Consider the following 22,350-nt stretch of genomic DNA (forward strand, 5'->3'; position numbering starts at 1 on the left):
CTTGCGTGGAGCCCCAGATCGAGGGAGATTATCAGTGGTCTTGTATGTCTTCCATTTTCTAATAATTGTTCCCACAGTTGATTTCTTCACACCAAGCTGCTTACCTATTGCAGATTCAGTCTTCCCAGCCTGGTGCAGGTCTACAATTTTGTTTCTGGTGTCATTTGACAGCTCTTTGGTCTTGGCCATAGTGGAGTTTGGAGTGTGACTGTTTGAGGTTGTGGACAGGTGTCTTTTATACTGATAACGAGTTCAAACAGGTGCCATTAATACAGGTAACGAGTGCAGGACAGAGGAGCCTCTTAAAGAAAAAGTTACAGGTCTGTGAGAGCCAGAAATCTTGCTTGTTTGTAGGTGACCAAATACTTATTTTACCGAGGAATTTACCAATTAATTCATTAAAAATCCTACAATGTGATTTCCTGGATTCTTTCCCCCCATTCTGTCTCTCATAGTTGAAGTGTAGCTATGATGAAAATTACAGGCCTCTCTCATCTTTTTTAGTGGGAGAACTTGCACAATTGGTGGCTGACTGAATACTTTTTTGCCCCACTGTAGTATTTCAGGAACTGCTGATCTCTGTTGTGATTTACACACACAATCTTTACAGTATAAATGGTGCAAAATACAAAAAACATCCAGTGAATGGCATTTCTGCTGGTAGAAACTGATTGATAAGAGAGGTCAGAAGAGAATGGCCAAACTGGCTAACAGGAAGCATACAGTAACTCAAACACTTTTTACAACCATGATGAGCTAAAAAGCATCTCAGAACACTGTGGGCAGCACGGTGGTGTAGTGGTTAGCACTGTTGCCTCACAGCAAGAAGGTTCTGAGTTCGAACCCAGTGGCCGACGGGGGCCTTTCTGTGTGGAGTTTGCAGGTTCTCCCCATGTCTGTGTGGGTTTCCTCTGGGTGCTCCGGTTTTCCCCACCATTCAAAGACATGCAGTTAGGTTAACATGTCCGTATCATGGCTGAAGTGCCCTTGAGCAAGGCACCTAACCCCCAACTGCTCCCCAGGCACTGTAGCAAAGCTGCTCACTGCTCTGGGTATGTATGTGCATGTGTTTACTGCTTCAGATGGGTTAAATGCAGAGGAGGAATTTCAATGTGGTTGAGTGTATGTGATAAATAATGGCGGCTTCTTCTAAATCTAAGGTTTCAGTGGGCACGTTCCTGCTAAAACTGAACAAGTTTCTAAGAGCCTAGGCCTACTATATCTGTAGATTCCTATTCAGTTTCTGAGCTACTCAGATCAGCCCTTCTGGTACCACCAACCATGCCACATAGTCAGAGAAACTGACTGCACATTTCTTCCCCCCCAATTATGATGTTTGATGTGAACATTAATTGAATATCTTGATTTTATGCAGTGCTACATGACTGGCTGGCCAGATAATTATATGAATGTTCAAGTGTAAAGATGCTCCTAATAAAGCAGTCAGTAAATGCATCTCTACTGAATACTGTTTGGATTCTCTTAAAAAAAAAAAAAAAAAGGATTCCATGGTATTCCCATAGTAGGGTAGCACTGCTCATCCTTATGAGTGGTGTAACTTAAGGATGTCTTAACCAGGATCAGGTATGGTACAGTTTCCTGGAAAGACCTGAAAGACAGAAAGCTGTGGAAATGGATGCAGGGATTAAGAGGGTGGATGCAGCTGGGCTGGGCCTCTGTCAGCAAAGGGGCCTCAGGGAGAGGAATTTCTTAATCCTCCACAATCCCACAGTGAGCGAAAGAGATCTTTAATGAGAGAGGCTGAGAGACACATGTCTGACTTCTCTGCTGTTGCTGTGTAATAACTACACAGTAAAGGAAAGATGGGTTTCATGAAATTCAAGGAGAACCATCAGTCAGCTCTAGTTGCTGGTGCTTGGGAAGAGTTCTTGGTTTGTCTCCCTCTGCTGGGGGAGAAAAATCACAACAACTAATTTCCTAATAAACTTCTAAATTCTGTCTGTAGACTTTGGAATTCATTCTGCTGCTACCATCAGGAGTTACATAATCAATATCAATTAGTGAACCCCTTCCATGAGCAGCAATGCAAGACCAAGCCATGACACTACCTCAACCGTGACTGACAGAGGAGCTCGTATGTTTTGGATCATGAGCAGATACTTTCTTTCTCCATACTTTGGCTTTTCCATCACTTTGGTAAAGGTTAAACTTTGGTCCAAAACTGTTTGAAGCTTGAGATTTTACACACACACACACACACTAGTGCATCTCAAAAAATTAGAATATTGTGAAAAAGTTCAATATTTTCCATCAGTTATTTAAGAAAGTGAAAAAGTTATAAATTACAGACTCATTACACAAACTGAAATGTTTCAAGCATTTTTCTATTTTAATTTTAATCAGTATGGCATACAGTACAAAAACAAAAAAATCTCAAAATATTAGAATCTCATATTTCGAGTTTGAGTAAAACAGTATGAACACAGTGTATCTCTCGGTCTAGTTCAGTACACACAACCACAATCATGGGGAAGACTGCTGACTTGACTGTTGTCCAGAAGATGATCACTGATGCCCTCCACAAGGAGGGAAAACCACAAAAGGTCATTGCTGAAAAGGGTGGCTGGAAAAGGTGCACAAGCAACAGGGATGGCCGCAGTCTTGAGAGGATTGTCAAGAAAAGTTGATTCAAGAATTTGGGAGAGCTTCACAAGGAGTGGACTGAGGCTGGTGTCAGTGTATCAAGACCCATCACGAACAGACATCTTCAAGAAAGGGGATACAACTTTCGCATTCCTAATATCAAGCTACTCCTGAGCCAGAGACAATGTCAGAAGTGTCTTATCTGGGCTAAGGAGAGAAAGAAATGGACTGTTGCTCAATGGTCCAAAGTCCTCTTTTCAGATGAAAGTACATTTTGCATTTAATTTGGAAATCATGGTTCTAGAGTCTGGAGGAAGAGTGGAGAGGCACAGAATCCAAGGTGCTTGAAGCCCAGTGTGAAGTTACCACAGTCCGTGATGATTTGGGGTGCCATGTCATCTGCTGGTGTTGGTCCACTGTATTTTATCAAGTCCAAAGTCAACACAGCCATCTACCAGGAGATTTTAGAGCACTTCATGCTTCCATCTGCTGACGAGCTTTTTGGAGATGCTGATTTCCTTTTCCAGCAGGACTTAGCACCTACCCACAGTGCCAAAACTACTACCAAATGGTTTGCTGACCATGATATTACTGTGTTTGATTGGCCAGCCAACTTGCCTGACCTGAACCCGATAGAGAACCTATGGGGTATTGTCAAGAGGAAGATGAGAAACACCCGACCCAAAAATACAGATACGCTGAAGGCCGCTATCAAAGCAACCTGGGCTTCAATAACACCTCAGCAGTGCCACAGACTGATCACCTCCATGCCACACCGCATTGATACAGTAATTCATGGTAAAGGAGCCCCAACCAAGTATTGAGTGTATAAATGAATATACTTTTCAGAAGTTGGACATTTCTGTATTGTAAATCCTTTTTCTGATTGATCCTAGGGAATATTCTAATACTTTGAGATACTGGATTTCTGATTTTCATGAGCTATTAGCCATAATCATCAAAATTAAAACAAAAAAGGCTTTAAATATTTCACTTTACATGTAATGAATATAGAATATATGAAAGTTTACCTTTTTGAATTTTATATATATATATATATATATATATATATATATATATATATATATATATATATATACACATACACACACACACACACACACACAATCCAGCTGATATTTTATTTATATATATATATATATATATATATATATATATATATATATATATATATATACATACATATACATACACACACACATATATATATATATATATATATATATATATATATATATATATATATATATATATATATACACACATATATATACACACACATACATATATATATATATATATATATATATATATATATATATATATATATATACACATACATACACACACACACACACGTACATTTTTGACCCTGTGTATAATTTTGTCCCTGTGTTGATTTCAGAAAACCCAAAGGAAATTAAAACTTGTGCACCAAATTTTTTTTTTATTCAAGATGTATGCTGTACAATCATTCTGCCACAGAAAAAGAACAGTTCAAAGAAATTACTGAAAGCCCAAATATTGCCATAACATTCATATTCAAGATGACATTCATGTCACTGTATGTAAACTTCTGACCAAAACTAACACACACACACACACACACACACACACACACACACAGTGGTGCTTGAAAGTTTGTGAACCCTTTAGAATTTTCTATATTTCTGCATAAATATGACCTAAAACATCATCAGATTTTCACACAAGTCCTAAAAGTAGATAAAGAGAACCCAGTTAAACAAATGAGACAAAATATTATACTTGGTCATTTATTTATTGAGGAAAATGATCCAATATTACACATCTGTGAGTGGCAAAAGTATGTGAACCCCTAGGATTAGCAGTTAATTTGAAGGTGAAATTAGAGTCAGGTGTTTTCAAGCAATGGGATGACAATCAGGTATGAGTGGGCACCCTGTTTTATTTAAAGAACAGGGATCTATCAAAGTCTGATCTTCACAACACATGTTTGTAGAAGTGTATCATGGCACGAACAAAGGAGATTTCTGAGGACCTCAGAAAAAGCATTGTTGATGCTCATCAGGCTGGATAAGGTTACAAAACCATCTCTAAAGAGTTTGGACTCCACCAATGCACAGTCAGACAGATTGTGTACAAATGGAGGAAATTCAAGACCATTGTTACCCTCCCCAGGAGTGGTCGACCAACAAAGATCACTCCAAGAGCAAGGCGTGTAATAGTCAGCGAGGTTTCAAAGGACCCCAGGGTAACTTCTAAGTAACTGAAGACCTCTCTCACATTGGCTAATGTTAATGTTCATGAGTCCACCATCAGGAGACCACTGAACAACAATGGTGTGCATGGCAGGGTTGCAAGGAGAAAGCCACTGCTCTCCAAAAAGAACATTGCTGCTCGTCTGCAGTTTGCTAAAGATCACGACAAGCCAGAAGGCTATTGGAAAAATGTTTTGTGGACGGATGAGACCAAAATAGAACTTTTTGGTTTAAATGAGAAGCGCTATGTTTGGAGAAAGGAAAACACTGCATTCCAGCATAAGAACCTTATCTCATCTGTGAAACATGGTGGTGGTAGTATCATGGTTTGGGCCTGTTTTGCTGCATCTGGGCCAGGACGGTTTGCCATCATTGATGGAACAATGAATTCTGAATTTTACCAGCAAATTCTAAAGGAAAATGTCAGGACATCTGTCCATGAACTGAATTTCAAGAGAAGGTGGGTCATGCAGCAAAACAACGACCCTAAGCACACAAGTCGTTCTACCAAAGAATGGTTAAAGAAGAATAAAGTTCATGTTTTGGAATGACCAAGTTAAAGTCCTGACCTTAATCCAATCGAAATGTTGTGGAAGGACCCGAAGTGAGCAGTTCATGTGAGGAAACCCACCAACATCCCAGAGTTGAAGCTGTTCTGTACGGAGGAATGGGCTAAAATTCCTCCAAGCTGGTGTGCAGGACTGATCAACAGTTACCGGAAACGTTTAGTTGCAGTTATTGCTGCACAAGGGGGTCACACCAGATACTGAAAGCAAAGGTTCACATACTTTTGCCATTCACAAGTATGTAATATTGGATCATTTTCCTCAGTAAATAAATGACCAAGTATAATATTTTTGTCTCATTTGTTTAACTGGGTTCTCTTTATTTACTTTTAGGACTTGTGTGAAAACCTGATGATGTTTTAGGTCATATTTATGCAGAAATATAGAAAATTCTAAAGGGTTCACAAACTTTCAAGCACCACTGTGTGTGTGTGTGTGTGTGTGTGTGTGTGTGTATATATATATATATATATATATATATATATATATATATATATATTCAGGCCTTCTGATTCTTACTGCTGATGTAGTTTTCATCATGTGGTACTGCTTCTATATTTCTGTGTTGAAAGTCTTATTCGAATGGTGGATTGTGAGATCATCTTCCTTGCCCTGCTGAAGTTGGTGGTAATGTCACGGTTTTTGTGTTTTTCTTCACAGCTACAATAACGTTTCTGTCATCAACTGCTGCTGTTTTCCATCCAGAAGTAAATATCAAGAAATTAAAAAGCAAATTCTGATCTATTGTCTCATATTTATCTTTTGATCTCAATCCCAAATGTCTTCAGGACTTGCCGTTCTAATACTTTCAGTGGGGACTGTATATAAAACACAAAGACCTATGAAAATAAACATCTGAAGTAACTTCTATAAAGAACGCTTCATACCTCTTAATGATTTTAATTCTAACATACCATGCTTCATACACACACTCAAAATAATAGCCCCACTTGAGTCAAGCACCAAAGAGAACATTCAAGTAGAGGGCTTTAGCATTTCATTAACACTATGAAAAGGGCCAACTTCCCCACCCAATATCAAACTTTAATCAAGCACTTAAAGATGAGTGTGGAGAAAAAGAAAGCAAAGCAATAGAGGACACATATGATGTGTGGAGATGAAGTCAAATCAGGTGAAGCCTCAACAAGCTCCTGCAGTGCTCTAACTGCTGAGTATGCCACCAAAATATCCTGCCTCCTCTGTCTCACTTTAACTAACACACACACACACACACACACACACACACACACACACACACACACACACACACACACACACCTTATACACTCATTCTTTTCAAAGTGCTGAAACATTCCATCTTCAAGCAATCATCCAGTTACACACCTGCTCTCCTTTCATTACTTCACACACATTTTACTTTTGAAACTCCTTTTACAACCTGTCCATTTCCACTCTTCACATGTAATAATAATTTATTAGCATTATCCAAAACAAAATTTGGCTCTTACAACACTAAAAACACTCTAAACTATAAACAAAGATAAAAACACACACTTAAATAGGCTAAGGATATAATCAAAAATTATACATGCATACAATCTAAAAGAAATCTAAATAATGACACTAAAAACAGCATACAGAAACAAAAAAATAATTATAATAAACAGTATATAAACGCAATGTGAAACTATGCACATCTGTTATGCACAAGTCAAAAATAACTTTTTACTGAGGAGACATCGTTCATTTAAACTGGTACAGTTTCTCACATCTTTAGGAAGAGAATTAAATGTCGTGGATACACTATCTTGAAAAGTACTGTACCTTATGTCAATGGCATCTTAAGGTTAGGTGCACGAGATGAGTGGAGAGACCGTGCTGGTGTGTGGTGTTCTAACATAAGATAAGATATAGCCCACATTACAGGTATATCTACCGAATTGATCATATCTTTGTAGGCAAAACATCTGTGTCTTCTGCATTAGTGACCACCTGTTTATCATTGGCCTAACAAAGACCCAAAAGCACAGTTTAACACTCCCTGGTGTGCAAAATTTAAATCTTAAGACAGTTTGACAAAAGATGAATGTGAATGTTGTTACAGAAAAACACAACCAAATTAATCTCACTATATACTGTATACAGTCAAGCCGGAAAGTTTGCACACCCCTTTCACCTTCTCCACGTTTTATTATGTTACAGACTTATTCTACAATAGATTGAGTTCATTTTTGGTCACAAAATTCTACACAAAATAGCCCATAATGACAAAGTGAAAGCAGGTTTTTAGACATTTGTGCTAATTTATTAAAAATCAAAATGTAAAAGATATGTACACAAGTGTGCACACCCTTTGATAGGACATCCAAAAGTGAGCTGAGGTGCATTTTGTTTCCACTGATACTGCTTGAGATGTTTCTACAACTTAATTGGAGTCCACTTGTGGTAAATTCAATTGATTGGACGTGACTGGGGATTGCCAACACCTGCCTATATAAGGTCCCACAGTTGACAGTGCATGTCAGAGCAAACTCCAAGCCATGGGGTCAAAGGAATTATCTGCAGACCTCAAACAGGATTGCATCAAGGCATAGATCTGGAGAAGGGTACAGAAAAATTGCTGCAGCTTTACAGGTCCCAAAGAGCACAGTGGCCACCATCATTCATAAATGGAAGAAGTTTGGAACCACCAAGAATCTTCCTAGACCTGGCCGCCCAGCCAAACTGAGTGAGCGGGGAAGGCCTTGGCCAGGGAGGTGAGCAGGAACCCGAGGGTCACTCTGACAGAGCTCCAGCATATCCTTGTGGAGATGGGAGAACCTTTCAGAAGATCACCCATGCAGGCAGCACTCCACAAATCAGGCCTTTATGGTAGAGTGACCAGACGGAAACCACTCCTTAATAAAAAGGCACATGACAGCCTGCTTGGAGTTTGCCAAAAGTCACCTAAAGGACTCTCAAACCATGAGAAACAAGATTCTCTGGTCTGATGAACCAAAATTGAACTTTTTGGCCTGAATACCAAGCGTCATGTCTGGAGGAAACCAGGCACCGCTCACCACCTGGCTAATGCCATCCCTACAGTGAAGCATGGCGGTGGCAGAATCATGACGTGGGGATGTTTTTCAGCAGCGAGAACGGGGCGACTAGTCGTGATAGAGGGAAAGATGAATGCAGCCAAGTACACCGAGATCCTTGAAGAAAACCTGCTCCAGAGCGCTCTGGACCTTAGACTGGGGCGAAGGTTTACCTTCCAACATAACGACCCAAAGCACACAGCCAAGAGAACAAAGGAGTGGCTTCGGAGAAAGTCTGTGAATGTCCTTGAGTGACCCAGCCAGAGCCCAGACCTGAATCCAACTGAACATCTGTGGAAGGAGCTGAAAATGGCTGTGTACCGATGCTCCCCATCTAACCTGACAGAGCTTGCAAGGATATGCCAAGAGGAATGGTCAAAAATGTCCAGAAACAAGTGTGCCAAGCTCATAGCTCCTTTTCCAAGATGCCTTGAAGCTGTAATTGCTGCCAAAAGGTGCATAAACCAAGTATTAGGTTAAGGGTGTGTATAGATATGTAACCCCTAAATAACCTATTTTTGCCAGTAAAATAAAATTGCATATTCATTTTGTCATTATGGGCTATTTTGTGTAGAATTTTGTGACCAAAAATGAACTCAATTTATTGTAGAACAAGTCTGTAACGTAATAAAATGTGGAGAAGGTGAAAGGGGTGTGTAGACTTTCTGGCTTGACTGTATCAATGACTCTAAGTTATGAAATGGCTTTAGACCTAGAATTTTATTCTGTATTTTGAAAGTCAGTCAGTGAGATAGCATTCAAGATGCACCACATGCCTGTCATATAATCACAAACTCACACAAACTCCTCCCTCTCCAAACCAAATTTCTCCTCAGCTAAGGCATAGCTGGAAAAGGAAATACTTTACTGGAAGCTGCACAGTCAAAAAAGGTACCAACGAACAATGTTTGCTGCTACTGTGACGCAAAAACCCACTCCCAGGGACAGGACACGTACACATTCTCAAGGGCATTTAATTGGATGAACAGAAGACGAGTACTGGATGAGTCCTTAGTTTTTTAAAAATAATTTCTCCCAGAATCGATGAACTATAAAATTAAAACAAGAATATCTCCAAAACAATTTTTTGGAGTTCTTTCTGAAAATACAGTTGCATTGGTGTCCATAATGCTGAGAGACAAAATGCTCAAACACCAATTTTGATTTCAGGGGCACGAATAATACAGGGTGTTTCAAAAAATTTTATATAACTTCACAATGTAATAACTTTGCTAATTCTCGTTCAATTGACCTCAAATTTTAGCAGCATGTATGGAAACAGGTCAAAATTTTATGTTTAATGTTTTTATCTTTTTAGGTACAGAAATGCCATTCACTGGAAAAGAAAAGGCGTTTTGTGTGTTAGAGTACGCTTGAGCACAGTCGAACAAGACTGCAGCGTGTATTTATGAGAGAATTCTCTAAAAATGCACCAGCTGCAATGTAGATTTGGACACAGCACAAAAAGTTCAAAGAGGAAGGCTGTCTGTGCAGGGCGAAAGGATCTGGACGACCACCAGCATCGGAAGAGATGGTTGAGCAAGTTCGCGAATATTGAAAATTTGTGAAACTGTTCATGAAATCCGCATACCTTTGAATTTCTCATTCAAATTTTGAGGAATAAATCTCATATTGCTCAACATTAAGCCTGTTCAGTTTCATTTGCCTAGACTATGTAGTTTCTGGGATATTTACATCTCAAATATCAAATTTTTTGAAACTCCCTGTATAATGAGCTCAGAACTATGGCATTTCCAGTAAAACTGAAATGGCACACAATGGAAACCAAAGTGTTAAAATAGCACTTAGTGCAAAATTGCTTTCACATGAGTCTATGGAATTGTAGAGAGCTAAACTTCCAACTACTTTAAACCCAATGAGTGCTGATTTTAAGTAGCACATCGTACACATTCATGGCTTAGTCGTTAATGCCCTGGGTTATCAAATAGAAAGTTGTGAGCTGCGAGTTTAAATCTGAGCACTGCCAAGCTGAACTGTTGGGCCCATTAACCTTCATCTGTTCAGCTCAACTGGACGCAAGTTTGGCTAAAAAGCATCTGCCAAAAGAATAACTCTCAAAAACAGGGACAGCCGGTTTATGGATTCGGTATCAACTATATGACAGTCCTTGTGATCGAAAGCACTTACAAAAATTTTCAAGCATGTGCTGCAGTGACTGAAAGCTGAATAAATGAAGTGTAAAAGGATAATAACAACATTATCAGTTTATACACTGCTGGCAGAGCAGCTTATGACTGTTCACTAGCTCTCCTTTTGGAAAATCCATTCTCTGGCTTGTTTCACTGCATGCGATCACTGTTTCAGTAAAGGGAATTCTTAACGCTACAGCATACAAACACATGATCACGTATCCACATACTTTTGTTCATGTTAATTTTGGCAAATATTTCAATAACTTGTTTAATTTAAACAAGTATTTCATTTGTCATTTTTTGAATTAATTTCTAGATGAATGTGGAAGCTGTATATGTTCCATATTCAATATGGGGCATCACCACAAAATAAGTCCAGTGCAGGAAATTTTCATTGAGATATAGCAAAATGAAATGAAAAAAAGTGTGTCAAAAAAAACCCCAAAGAAAAACAAACAAAAAAAAAACCCCTTACATATTGTTTTTCTAATTTTGCTATAAATACATTCCTTACTCGATAATGCATCTATCACCAAAATATTATTCTGTAAAACAGCATATAAATAGGATTTTGTTGGCCAAATAAATGTGTAATATTTTTTAATATTAATTTACATATCACAAAGTTTACAGGTGATTTTCTACAAACTTGAATTTCTGCTAAGATGATAACACAAATATTTTAGCTAATTTCTCTGGATTGGCTGCATCAAATTTAACATTAAATCTAATTAACTGTAGGTTTAGAATACCCAATAAAACAAATTTCTTTTTTTTTGGAACAACTGGACTCATTTTGTGGCGACATGCCCCATATATAATATAAAATGTGTGTGTATACACACCCCCACTTCCAAAAAAGCTGGGACACTGTATAAACTAAAAACAGAATACAAAGATTTGCAAAATCATGATAACCCTATATTTCACTGAAAGTAGTACAAAGTATCAAATGTTGAAACTGAGAAATTGTATTGTTTTTTTGAAAAATATATGCTCATTTTCAATTTACAGTAATGCCAGCAACACATTTCAGAAACGTTGGGACGGGGCAAGTTTACCACTGTGTTGCATAACATCTACTTTTAACAACACTCTATAAGCGTTTGGGAACTGAGGAGACCAACTGCTTTAGTTTTGAAATAGAAGTGTTGTCCCATTCTTGCCTGATTATAGGATTTCAGCTGCTCAACACTTCGGGGTCTCCTTTGTCATATTCTGCACTTCTTAATGCACCGAATGTTTTAAATGGGTGAGAGGTCTGGACTGCAGGCAGGCCAGTTTAGCACCCAGACTCTCTTACTACGGAGCCATGCAGTTGTAATATGTGCAGAAAGCAGTTTGGCATTGTCTTGGTGAAATAAACAAGGCCTTCCCTGAACAAGACATCGTCTGGATGGCAGCATGTTACTCTGAAACCTGTAGATATCATTCAGCATTTATGGAGCATTCTCAAATGTACAAGCTACCCATGTCATGTGTACTAATGCACCCTCATACCATCACAGATGCTGGCTTTTGAACTGTGCACTGATAAGCTGGATGGTCCCACTCCTCTTTAGCCTGGAGGACTCGGTGTACATGATTTCCAAATTGAATTTCAGATTTTGATTCATCAGACCTCGGGACAATTTTCCACTTCACCTCAGTCCATAATAAAAGAGCTCAGGCCCAGAGAAGGTGGCAACGTTTCTGGATATGCTTTTAACTCGCATTTGTGGATGTAGTGATGAACTGTTTTCACAGATGATGGTTTTCAGAAGTGTTTCTGACCCCATACATTGCTTTCCACTGCAGAATAGTGTCTATTTTTAATGCAGTGTCTCCTGAGGGCCCGAAGATCACGGGGCATTCATTGTTGGTTTTGGTCCTTGTCTCTTGCATACAGAGATTTCTCCAGATTCTGTGAATCTTTTAATATTATGTACCATAGCTGATGTGATGTAATTATTTGCAATTTTACATTGAGGAACTTTATTCTTAAATTGTTGCACTATTTGCCCACTATTTGTCTTTCACAGAGAGGTGAACCCCTCCCCATCTTTACTTCCGAGAGACTCCGCCTCTCTGGGATTCTCTTTTTATACCCAATCATTTGACTGACCTGTTGCCAATCAACCTAATTAGTTTTGTTTTTGTTAACGTTACACAACTTTGCCAGTCTTTTGTTGCCCCTGTCCCAACTTTTTTTTAAATGTGTTGCTGGCATTAAATTCAAAATGAGCAGAAATTTTTCACAAAACGATAATATTTCTCAGTTTCAAAATTTGATATGTTGTCTTTGGGTGGCACGGTGGTGTAGTGGTTAGCGCTGTCGCCTCACAGCAAGAAGGTCCGGGTTCGAGCCCCGTGGCCGGCAAGGGCCTTTCTGTGCGGAGTTTGCATGCTCTCCCCGTGTCCGGGTGGGTTTCCTCCGGGTGCTCCGGTTTCCCCCACAGTCCAAAGACATGCAGGTTAGGTTAACTGGTGACTCTAAATTGACCGTAGGTGTGAATGTGAGTGTGAATGGTTGTCTGTGTCTATGTGTCAGCCCTGTGATGACCTGGCGACTTGTCCAGGGTGTACCCCGCCTCTTGCCCATAGTCAGCTGGGATAGGCTCCAGCTTGCCTGCGACCCTGTAGAACAGGATAAAGCAGCTAGAGATAATGAGATATGTTGTCTTTGTACTATACTCAATTAATACAGGGTTTCCATGATTTGCAAATCATTGCATTCTTTTTCATTGACCGTTTACACAGCATCCCAACTTGTTTGTAATTGGGGTTGCGCGTGCACACACACACAGAGTTATGCGCCATTAGAACATATTGTTTTTCAGGTTTCCCAAATCGAGGAAGATTTTAAAATGTTTTGAAAGACTAAACTGGTATAGGAAAGCCAACTGGAGTCTATTTAACTATTTGAGATAAAATAAATTCTCATAACCAAGCCTTTCATTGTGGATAATGAAGTAATGCTCCAACAGATAAAAAAAAAAAAAGCAGCCCTCATGTTGACCTGGTCTATTTCAAAGCATAATGTATACCAGTTCAACATGAGGGCTAAAAGATTATGTACAGTTTTCAACACAACATTCCATGAATTGTAAATGGAGCCCTGGGTTAAGAACAATGAAGTTCTTGATCTTTCAGGTTCATAAACCCTTTTCCATACAAAGCAAAGTGAGAAGAACTATTACACAGAAATGTATGATCAAATAATTCTCCCTCGTCATAAAAGTTTGTGTTTTATGACTGATGCTTTATGAAAAGACTGTTATGTTATTTTGTTCTGGCATATGATCAAGGAATTGGAGGTGAGGTTAAATGAGGCTGACTGGGCCTGCAGTGTGAGATTCTGCCAACGCATGCACACATACACACACAGACACACATACACCCCCCCAGGCACTGCTTCACACCTGCCATCTGGCAGCGTGTGAGCACAGAACATGAAAGTGCAGATGAGTTGAGAACGAGGGAAAAGGCTAAATGTAAACAGTGATGTGATTATCAGACAGGAGAGGGAAAGACTTCGGCAATTCAGCACTTGTCCACACCCAGAAACCTTCTCTACCTGCCTTAAGTAAGAGTTGAAGGAACAGCCCTTCTGAATACCTCCCTGTTCTAATGACTTTAGAAAAGCCTTGGTGTCTAATCATCATTAAAATGCAATAAATAAATAAATAAATAAATAAATAAATAAGACTGATTGTAAAATGTTCATCATGCCCTGATCTTATTAATATCACTACTAACAAGTGCATAATACATTCATCCACACACAGACACCGAAGCTAAGCACTCACCCTCCTTCGCTTTCTGCTTCCTCTGAACTCTGTCCCTGTGCTCTGGCCACTCCGCTGGCTCTCTTCCTCCTTATGGGCGTAGTTCTATTCAGTGGACTTGCCTTACGACTCCGCCCTGATAACTCATCTCTGATGTGGTCCTGCAGGTGTGGAAGAGCATTCTTCAAGGCCTTCACCTCCTCTTTTAGCTCTGACACACACTGAATCAGAGCCCCGAGCCGATCCAGCACCTCCGTCTGACCTGCTTGCAATGCCACGCCACCTCCAAACTGGTCTGCATTTCTGCTGCTTGACAGATAGTAGGTACTTGTCCCTGCCACCCCCACCGTGGCTTTCCGGCTCTGGTACCAAAAAGCTGCCAAGCTGATCCCTGCAGCACCAGCCAGAACTCCCAGAGCCAGGACCTTGCCATCCTGAGCCATCCTAAATATATGAACAGATATACTCACTGTAGCAAAGAAACTTTCATACAAAAACATATAACAGGCTATGTAGACGAATATTGACACTGTTTAAAACATTGTAGGAACACTATTTTTTTCTTCCTTGTCCTAAATTGTATTCAGCATTAAGACACATTAGGAAAAAATGGCTATTAGGGATAGGAGACAAAAGAGCAGTGTAACTGTAACTATGATGGATGGATGGATGGATTCCTGCTTCCCAACTCATTTTTCTTTAGATTCACAACCAAAAGTAGTAATTTTCATTGCATTTCACTCACAAACTGAGATTTTATGAAAAAAAAGAAAGGATAGGTGGTGTCAAATTTCTTGCTCATCACACAAGCAGATGAATATTAAGACCAGAGGTGGACAGTAATGAAGTACAGTACTCAAGTAAATGTACTTAAGTACACTTTGAGTATCTGTACTTTATTCGAGTATTTTTTTTTTGGAAACTTATAACTTTAACTTCACTACATTTGAAAGACAAATGTCGTACTTTTTACTCCACTACATTTCTATCAAGGTCCTCGTTACTATAAAGCAGCTTTGAAAGTGGATGTTTTTTCTTTTCTAAAACATGATTGGTTTTTTCGCAGGTGACACTGAGACAGCCCATCAGTAATCACTAGGGTCACGTCACATCCATAGACTGTATAAAATCAAGTTCAATGATTTCTCAGCAGCATTATTTGAACAAGATCAGTTGATGGCAGAATGTAAGGAGGCGGTTCTTCTGGGGAATGCACGCACCCATGGTTTTACCTGGAACCCATGTTTCAGTTTTCTGAAAGGATTAAAGATTCATTTCATTTTAAATGTTTGCTTTGTTTGCCGAAAATGAACCACATCACGGCCTATAAAAACTCGCCATCCAACCTGCGGAAGCATATTGAGGTATATAAACGTTTTATTCCAAGAGAAAGCTTGCAGTGAAGTTGTCTGTGCTTTTAGATCTAGCAATAATGTTGCAATAGCTATGCGGTCTGGTTAGTCAGACGACTTTCTATGGATTTGCCCACAAAGTTGCCATCGCCTTGTCCACGGCTAACGTTAACACATGGCTAGTTAACTTGGACACTGTTAGTTAGCATGTAAAACGGAGTTACACTAAGATGAATAACGTTAACTTATCTGAAGTCCTTTCAGAAATATGTTTCATCATAATTTTGCCAAATAAATAGAATGTACCGGTAGAAGTGTTTCCTTTCTAGTAACATTAGCTACCCAATATGATTTCGAGTTTGAAAAGAGTTTGCTAGAATGTCAGGTGGAGCTTCACTGACAAGCTAGCGTAACATTAAACCACCATGATGGCACAGCATGTGTTCATTTTGTGAATTCACATTGCCATCTTTGGTAACAGCATTACGTATTCTAAGTGTTGCGGCAATAATACAACAATGCGTTGAAGGAAATGTACTATTAATAGTTAAGTATTTTTAAAAGCAGGTACTTCAGTACTTTCAGTAAAAATTTGACTGTACAACTTTCACTTGTATCAGAGTAACATTTGACCAGTGGGATCTGTACTTTGACTTAAGTAATGAAGTTGGGCACTTTGTCCACCTCTGATTAAGACTGCCAATTTGATTAGCAGGATAAAAAAATTAAGGCAGGGGTGGCACAGTGGTCAACATTGACACCACACAGCAAGAATGTTCTCAGTTCAAACCTCGCTGGGGCTTTTCTGTGTGGAGTTTGCATTTGCTCCCTGTGCATGTGCGAGTTTCCTCCAGGTGCTCTGGTTTCCTCCCACAGTCCAAAGACATGTGGATTAGGTCAACTGGCTACTCTAACTTGCCCATCGATGTGACTGTGAATGGTTGTTTGTCTCTGTGTTAGCCCTGCGACAGATTGGTGACCTGCCCCAGGGTGTACTCTTGCCTGAAGTAAGCTGGGATTTGCTCCAGCTTCCCCCATGACCCTGACAAATAAATGTTATAGACAAAGGATGGATGGAAAGAAATAAACGTGGACACCTGCCAAATACAGTTAGGTCCATAAATATTTGGACAGAGACAACATTTTTCTAATTTTGGTTCTGTACATTACCACAATGAATTGTGAACAAAACAATTCAGATGCAGTTGAAGTTCAGACTTTCAGCTTTAATTCAGTGGGTGGAACAAAATGATTGCATAAAAATGTGACGAACTAAAGCGTTTTTTAAACACAATCCCTTCATTTCAGGGGCTCAAAAGTAATTGGACAAATTAAATAATTGTAAATAAAATGTTCATTTCTAATACTTGGTTGAAAACCCTTTGTTGGCAATGACTGCCTGAAGTCTTGAACTCATGGACATCACCAGACGCTGTGTTTCCTCCTTTTTAATGCTCTGACAGGCCTTTACTGCAGCAGTTTTCAGTTGCTGTTTGTTTGTGGGCCTTTCTGTCTGAAGTTTAGTCTTTAACAAGTGAAATGCATGCTCAATTGGGTTGAGATCAGGTGACTGACTTGGCCATTCAAGAATATTCCACTTCTTTGCTTTAATAAACTCCTGGGTTGCTTTGGCTTTATGTTTTGGATCATTGTCCATCTGTATTATGAAACGCCAACCAATCAGTTTGGCTGGATTTGAGCACATAGTATGTCTCTGAATACCTCAGAATTCATCCGGCTGCTTCTGTCCTGTGTCACATCATCAATAAACACTAGTGACCCAGTGCCACTGGCAGCCATGCATGCCCAAGCCATCACACTGCCTCCGCCGTGTTTTACAGATGATGTGGTATGCTTTGGATCATGAGCTGTACCACGCCTTCACCATACTTTTTTCTTTCCATCATTCTGGTAGAGGTTGAACTTGGTTTCATCTGTCCAAAGAATGTTCTTCCAGAACTGTGCTGGCTTTTTTAGATTTTTTTTTAGCAAAGTCCAATCTAGCCTTTTTATTCTTGAGGCTTATGAGTGGCTCACACCATGCAGTGATCCCTCTGTATTTACTTTCATGCAGTTTTCTCTTTATGGTAGATTTGGATATTGATACGCCTACCTCCTGGAGAGTGTTGTTCACTTGGTTGGCTGTTGTGAAGGGGTTTCTCTTCACCATGGAAATTATTCTGTGATCATCCACCACTGTTGTCTTCTGTGGGCGTCCAGGTCTTTTTGCATTGATGAGTTCACCAGTGCTTTCTTTCTTTCTCAGGATGTACCAAACTGTAGATTTTGCCACTCCTAATATTGTAGCAATTTCTCGGATGGGTTTTTTCTGTTTTCGCAGCTTAAGGATGGCTTGTTTCACCTGCATGGAGAGCTCCTTTGACCGCATGTTTTCTTCACAGCAAAATCTTCCAAATGCAAGCACCACACCTCAAATCAACTCCAGGCCTTTTATCTGTTTAATTGAGAATGACATAACGAAGGAATTGCCCACACCTGCCCATGTAATAGCCTTTGAATCAATTGTCCAATTACTTTTGGTCCCTTTAAAAACAGGGTGGCACAAGTTAAGGAGCTGAAACTCCTAAACCCTTCATCCAATTTTAATGTGGATAACCTCAAATGAAAGCTGAAAGTCTGGACTTTATGTCCATGTCCATTATATAACTATAACCTGAATATGTTTCAGTAAACAGGTAAAAAAAAAAAAAAATTGTGTCAGTGTCCAAATATATATGGACCTAACTGTACAAGAGGTTTTTTTGAGCCAATCTGTCAAACATTTGAAGAAGTTTTTAACCTCTTGGTGATCTTCAAAGTATGCAAATAAGCAAGGCAAAACTGATTTCTTTTCATAAAATTGACTGCAATGAAAACTCGTTTCCATTGAGCTTTGAGGAAAAAAAAAAACGTGGTCGCCAAATTCTTGTATTTGCGGATACAGCTGTGGTCAGAAGTTTACATACAGTGACGTGAATGTCATCTTGGATATGAACGTCATGGCAATATTTGGGCTTTCAGTAATTTCTTTGAACTGTTCTTTTTCTGTGGCAGAATGTACAGCATACATCTTTAATTAAAAAAATTTAGAATTTGGTGCATAAGTTTTCATTTTCTTTGGGTTTTCTGAAATCAACACAGGGTCAAAATTATACATACAGGCTCAAAAATATACATACATACATACATACATACATACAGCACACCTAATATTTGGGTAAAATGTCTCTTCGCAAGATTCACCTTGATCAAACATTGTTGTTTACCATGAACAAGCTTCTGGCAGAATTCTGGTTGGATATTTCACAACTCTTCATGATAGAATTGGTAGAGTTCAATTAAATTTTTTTCCTTGGCATGGACTTGGCTTATAAGCACAGTCCATATATTTTCAATAGCGTTGAAGTCAGGACTTGTTTTAAGCTTAAATGTTAGCCTGCTTTATCCTCCACAACCAGCTCTGATGCATGTTTGGGTTAATTGTCCTGTTGTAACTCCCAAGTCGTGTTCAAGTTTCTGATGGTTTCTTCTTCTTCTTCTGGCTGCTCCCGATTAGGGATCGCCACAGCGGATCTTTCATCTCCATTGCTGCCTGTCTTCCGCATCCTTCTCTACCACACCTGCCACTTTCATGTCCTCTCTCACCACATCCATGTATCTCCTCTTTGGCTTTCCTCGTTTTCGTGTGCCTGGCAGCTCCATCCTCAACATTCTCCTTCCAGCATGCTCTGCATCTCTTCTCAGGATGTGCCCATACCATCCCAGTCTTCTCTCTTATCTTAATTCCCAAGCTCTTCACACGTGCTGTCCCTCTGATGTGCTCATTCCTTATCCTGTCCAACCTTGTCACTCCCATCGCAAACCTTAACATCCTCAACTCCGCCACCTCCAACTTTGCCTCCTGTCTCTTCATTAAGGGTACGGTCTCCAATCCAGACATCACAGCTGGTCTCACTACTGTCTTATACATCCTACCTTTCACTTTTGCTGGGACTTTCCTATCACAAATGGCTCCCGAAATCCTTCTCCAACTGCTCCACCCTGCCTGCATTCTCTTTCTCACCTCACTATCGCAGCCCCCATTTTCCTGCACAGTTGACCCCAGGTACTTGAATTCACCAGCTTTCTTTACATCTACTCCTTGCATCTTCACTACACTCTCATCCCTGTTCTCACTGATGCACATGTATTCTGTTTTGCTACTGCTCACCTTCATTCCTCTTCACTTCAATGCATACCTCCATCTCTCCAAACCCAACTCAACCTCCTTTCTACTTTCACCACATATCACAATATCATCCACAAACATCATGTTCCATGGTGACTCTTGCCTCACTTCGTCCGTCAAGCTATTCATCGCTATGGCAAACAAAAAAAGACTCAAAGCATTTCCTTGATGAAGTCCCACCTTCACCTTCAACCATTCAATCATTCCAACTGCACACCTCACTGCTGTTTCACTGTTCTCATACATGTCTTGCACTACTCCAATATACTTCTCATTCACTCCACACCTTCTCATACAATACCATAACTCATCTCTCGGCACTCTATCGTATGCCTTCTCCAGGTCTACAAACACACGATATAGCTTTCTCTGGCCTTCTCTGTACTTCTCCATTAACATTCTTAAAGCAAAAATTGCATCCGACATGCTCTTCCTTGGCATAAACCCGTACTGCTGTTCACAGATTGCTACCTCTCTTCTCAATCTCGCCTCCAATACCCTTTCCCATAACGCCATGGTGTGGCTCATCAATTTTATCCCTCTGTAATTACTGCAGCTCTGTACATCTCCCTTATTCTTGTATATTAGGACTAGCACACTCTCCATTCATTTGGCATTTTCTCATTCTCTAGGATCTTATTAAACAAACAAACAAACAAACAAACAAACAAACAAAACAACCTCGTTAGGAACTCCACAGCCGTCTCACCCAAACATCTCAAAGCCTCTATCGGGATACCATCTGGTCCGACTGCTTTTCCCAGTCTTCATTCTTTTTATGGCTGCCCTCACCTCATCCTTACAAACCAACTCTGCTTCCTGATTTGCTGTCTCCACCGCATCTGACCTTTTCTCTCTTGGAGTCTCCTCATTTAATAAATCCTCAAAGTACTCTTTCCAACTTCTTAATACACTCTTTGTCAGCACATTTCCATTTACATCATTACTCTTACTTGCTGTACATCCCTCACTTCCCTGTTTCACTGTCTGTCTAGTCTGCACAGGTCTTTCTCTCCTCCTTTGGTCTCCCATCTTTTGTACAACTCCTGGTATGCATCTGCTTTCACCTTCACTACTGCTCTTTTTACCTTCTGTCTTGTCTCTCTGTATAACTGCCTGTTTTCCTCATCTCTCTGATCATCCCAATTCTTCTTTGCTAGCCTCTTCTCTTTTATAATTTCCTGCACTTCTTTGTTCCACCACCATGTCTCCTTGTCTTCCTTCCTTCTTCCCGATGACCACCCTCGCACCTCCTTGTTGCCTCTCTTACTAGTATAGCAGTAGTATCCCAATCTTCTGGCAGACTTCCATTACCACTCAATGCTCGTCTCATTTCTTCCCTAAACTCCCAAATTTCTAATGGTTTATCAGAAACTTGGGAGTTTCTGATCTCAGAATTCTTCAGCATAAACCATCAGAAACTAAACCAAGTTTCTGATGGTTTATGTGGAAGAATTCTGAGACAGTTGTACTTCATTATTCCATCCACTTTGTGCAATTAACCAGTTCCACTGGCAGCAAAGCTGCTACCACCACCAGCAGCTGGTACAGTGTCCCTCTGTACATGGCGGTCATTATGGCCAAACAACTCAATCTTTGTCTCATCTGACCATACAGCTATCCTCCAGAAGGCTTTTGTCTTTGTCCGTGTGGTCAGCTTCAAACTTTAGTTAAGCTTGAAGGTGTCAATTTTGGAGCAGGGGGTTATTTCTTGGATAGCAGCCTCTTAGTCCATGGTGATCTGAACTGTAGACAGTGATCCATCAGCTTCCAGTTCATGGCAGGGCTGTGCCATGGTGGTTCCAAGGTTGTTCTTGAAGCAAAGTGGCTTGGCAAAGTGACTACACCTCACAATAACTTGGATACAATTATTTGAACTGATCTTGGAATTTGCAGTTGTTTAGAAATGTCTCGAGTTGTGTGTATCTGGGATCCTCTTTCTCAGATCTGCACTGAGCTCCTTGGACTTTTCCATTTTACTGCGCGTTAGTCAATCCAATGAGTGCTGTAAACAAACCCTTTTTATGAAGCCACAGAGAAGCCACCAGCTGTAGTCAATCATGATCACTAACAGGAAGTTAAGAAACCTCGGCCTTGGCAAGATGAGACATTTTGGAAGTTTCAGCACCTCTGAATTAATAATCTAAGTGAATGTATGTAAATTTTTGACCCTGTGTTAATTTCAGAAAACCCAAAGAAAATTAAAACTTGTGCACCAAATTCTAGTGGGTTTTTTTTTTTATTAAAGATGTATGTTGTACAATCATTCTGCCACAGAAAAAGAACAGTTATCTGTGGTTGGTAGAAGACAGCAACTGGACTTGCTTGAAGATTCTTGAAAACGTTTCACCTCTCATCCGAAAGGCTTCCTCAGTTCTGTC

General features: G+C 39.8%; 1 protein-coding gene across 3 annotated transcripts in view; it reads right to left on the bottom strand.

The window, feature by feature from the left end:
• LOC132889593 (regulator of microtubule dynamics protein 2) overlaps window positions 1-22,350 on the bottom strand; it is a 107,725-nt gene that overhangs the window by 83,095 nt on the left and 2,280 nt on the right. For all 3 annotated transcript variants that reach the window (XM_060926259.1, XM_060926258.1, XM_060926260.1), the window contains exon 2: window positions 14,411-14,833. In XM_060926259.1, the coding sequence (XP_060782242.1) occupies window positions 14,411-14,832 (422 nt within the window). In that variant the 5' untranslated portion in view covers window position 14,833. The remainder of the gene's footprint in view (window positions 1-14,410; window positions 14,834-22,350) is intronic.

This window comes from Neoarius graeffei, chromosome 7, assembly GCF_027579695.1.
Source record: "Neoarius graeffei isolate fNeoGra1 chromosome 7, fNeoGra1.pri, whole genome shotgun sequence".
Taxonomy (NCBI): Eukaryota; Metazoa; Chordata; class Actinopteri; order Siluriformes; family Ariidae; genus Neoarius; species Neoarius graeffei.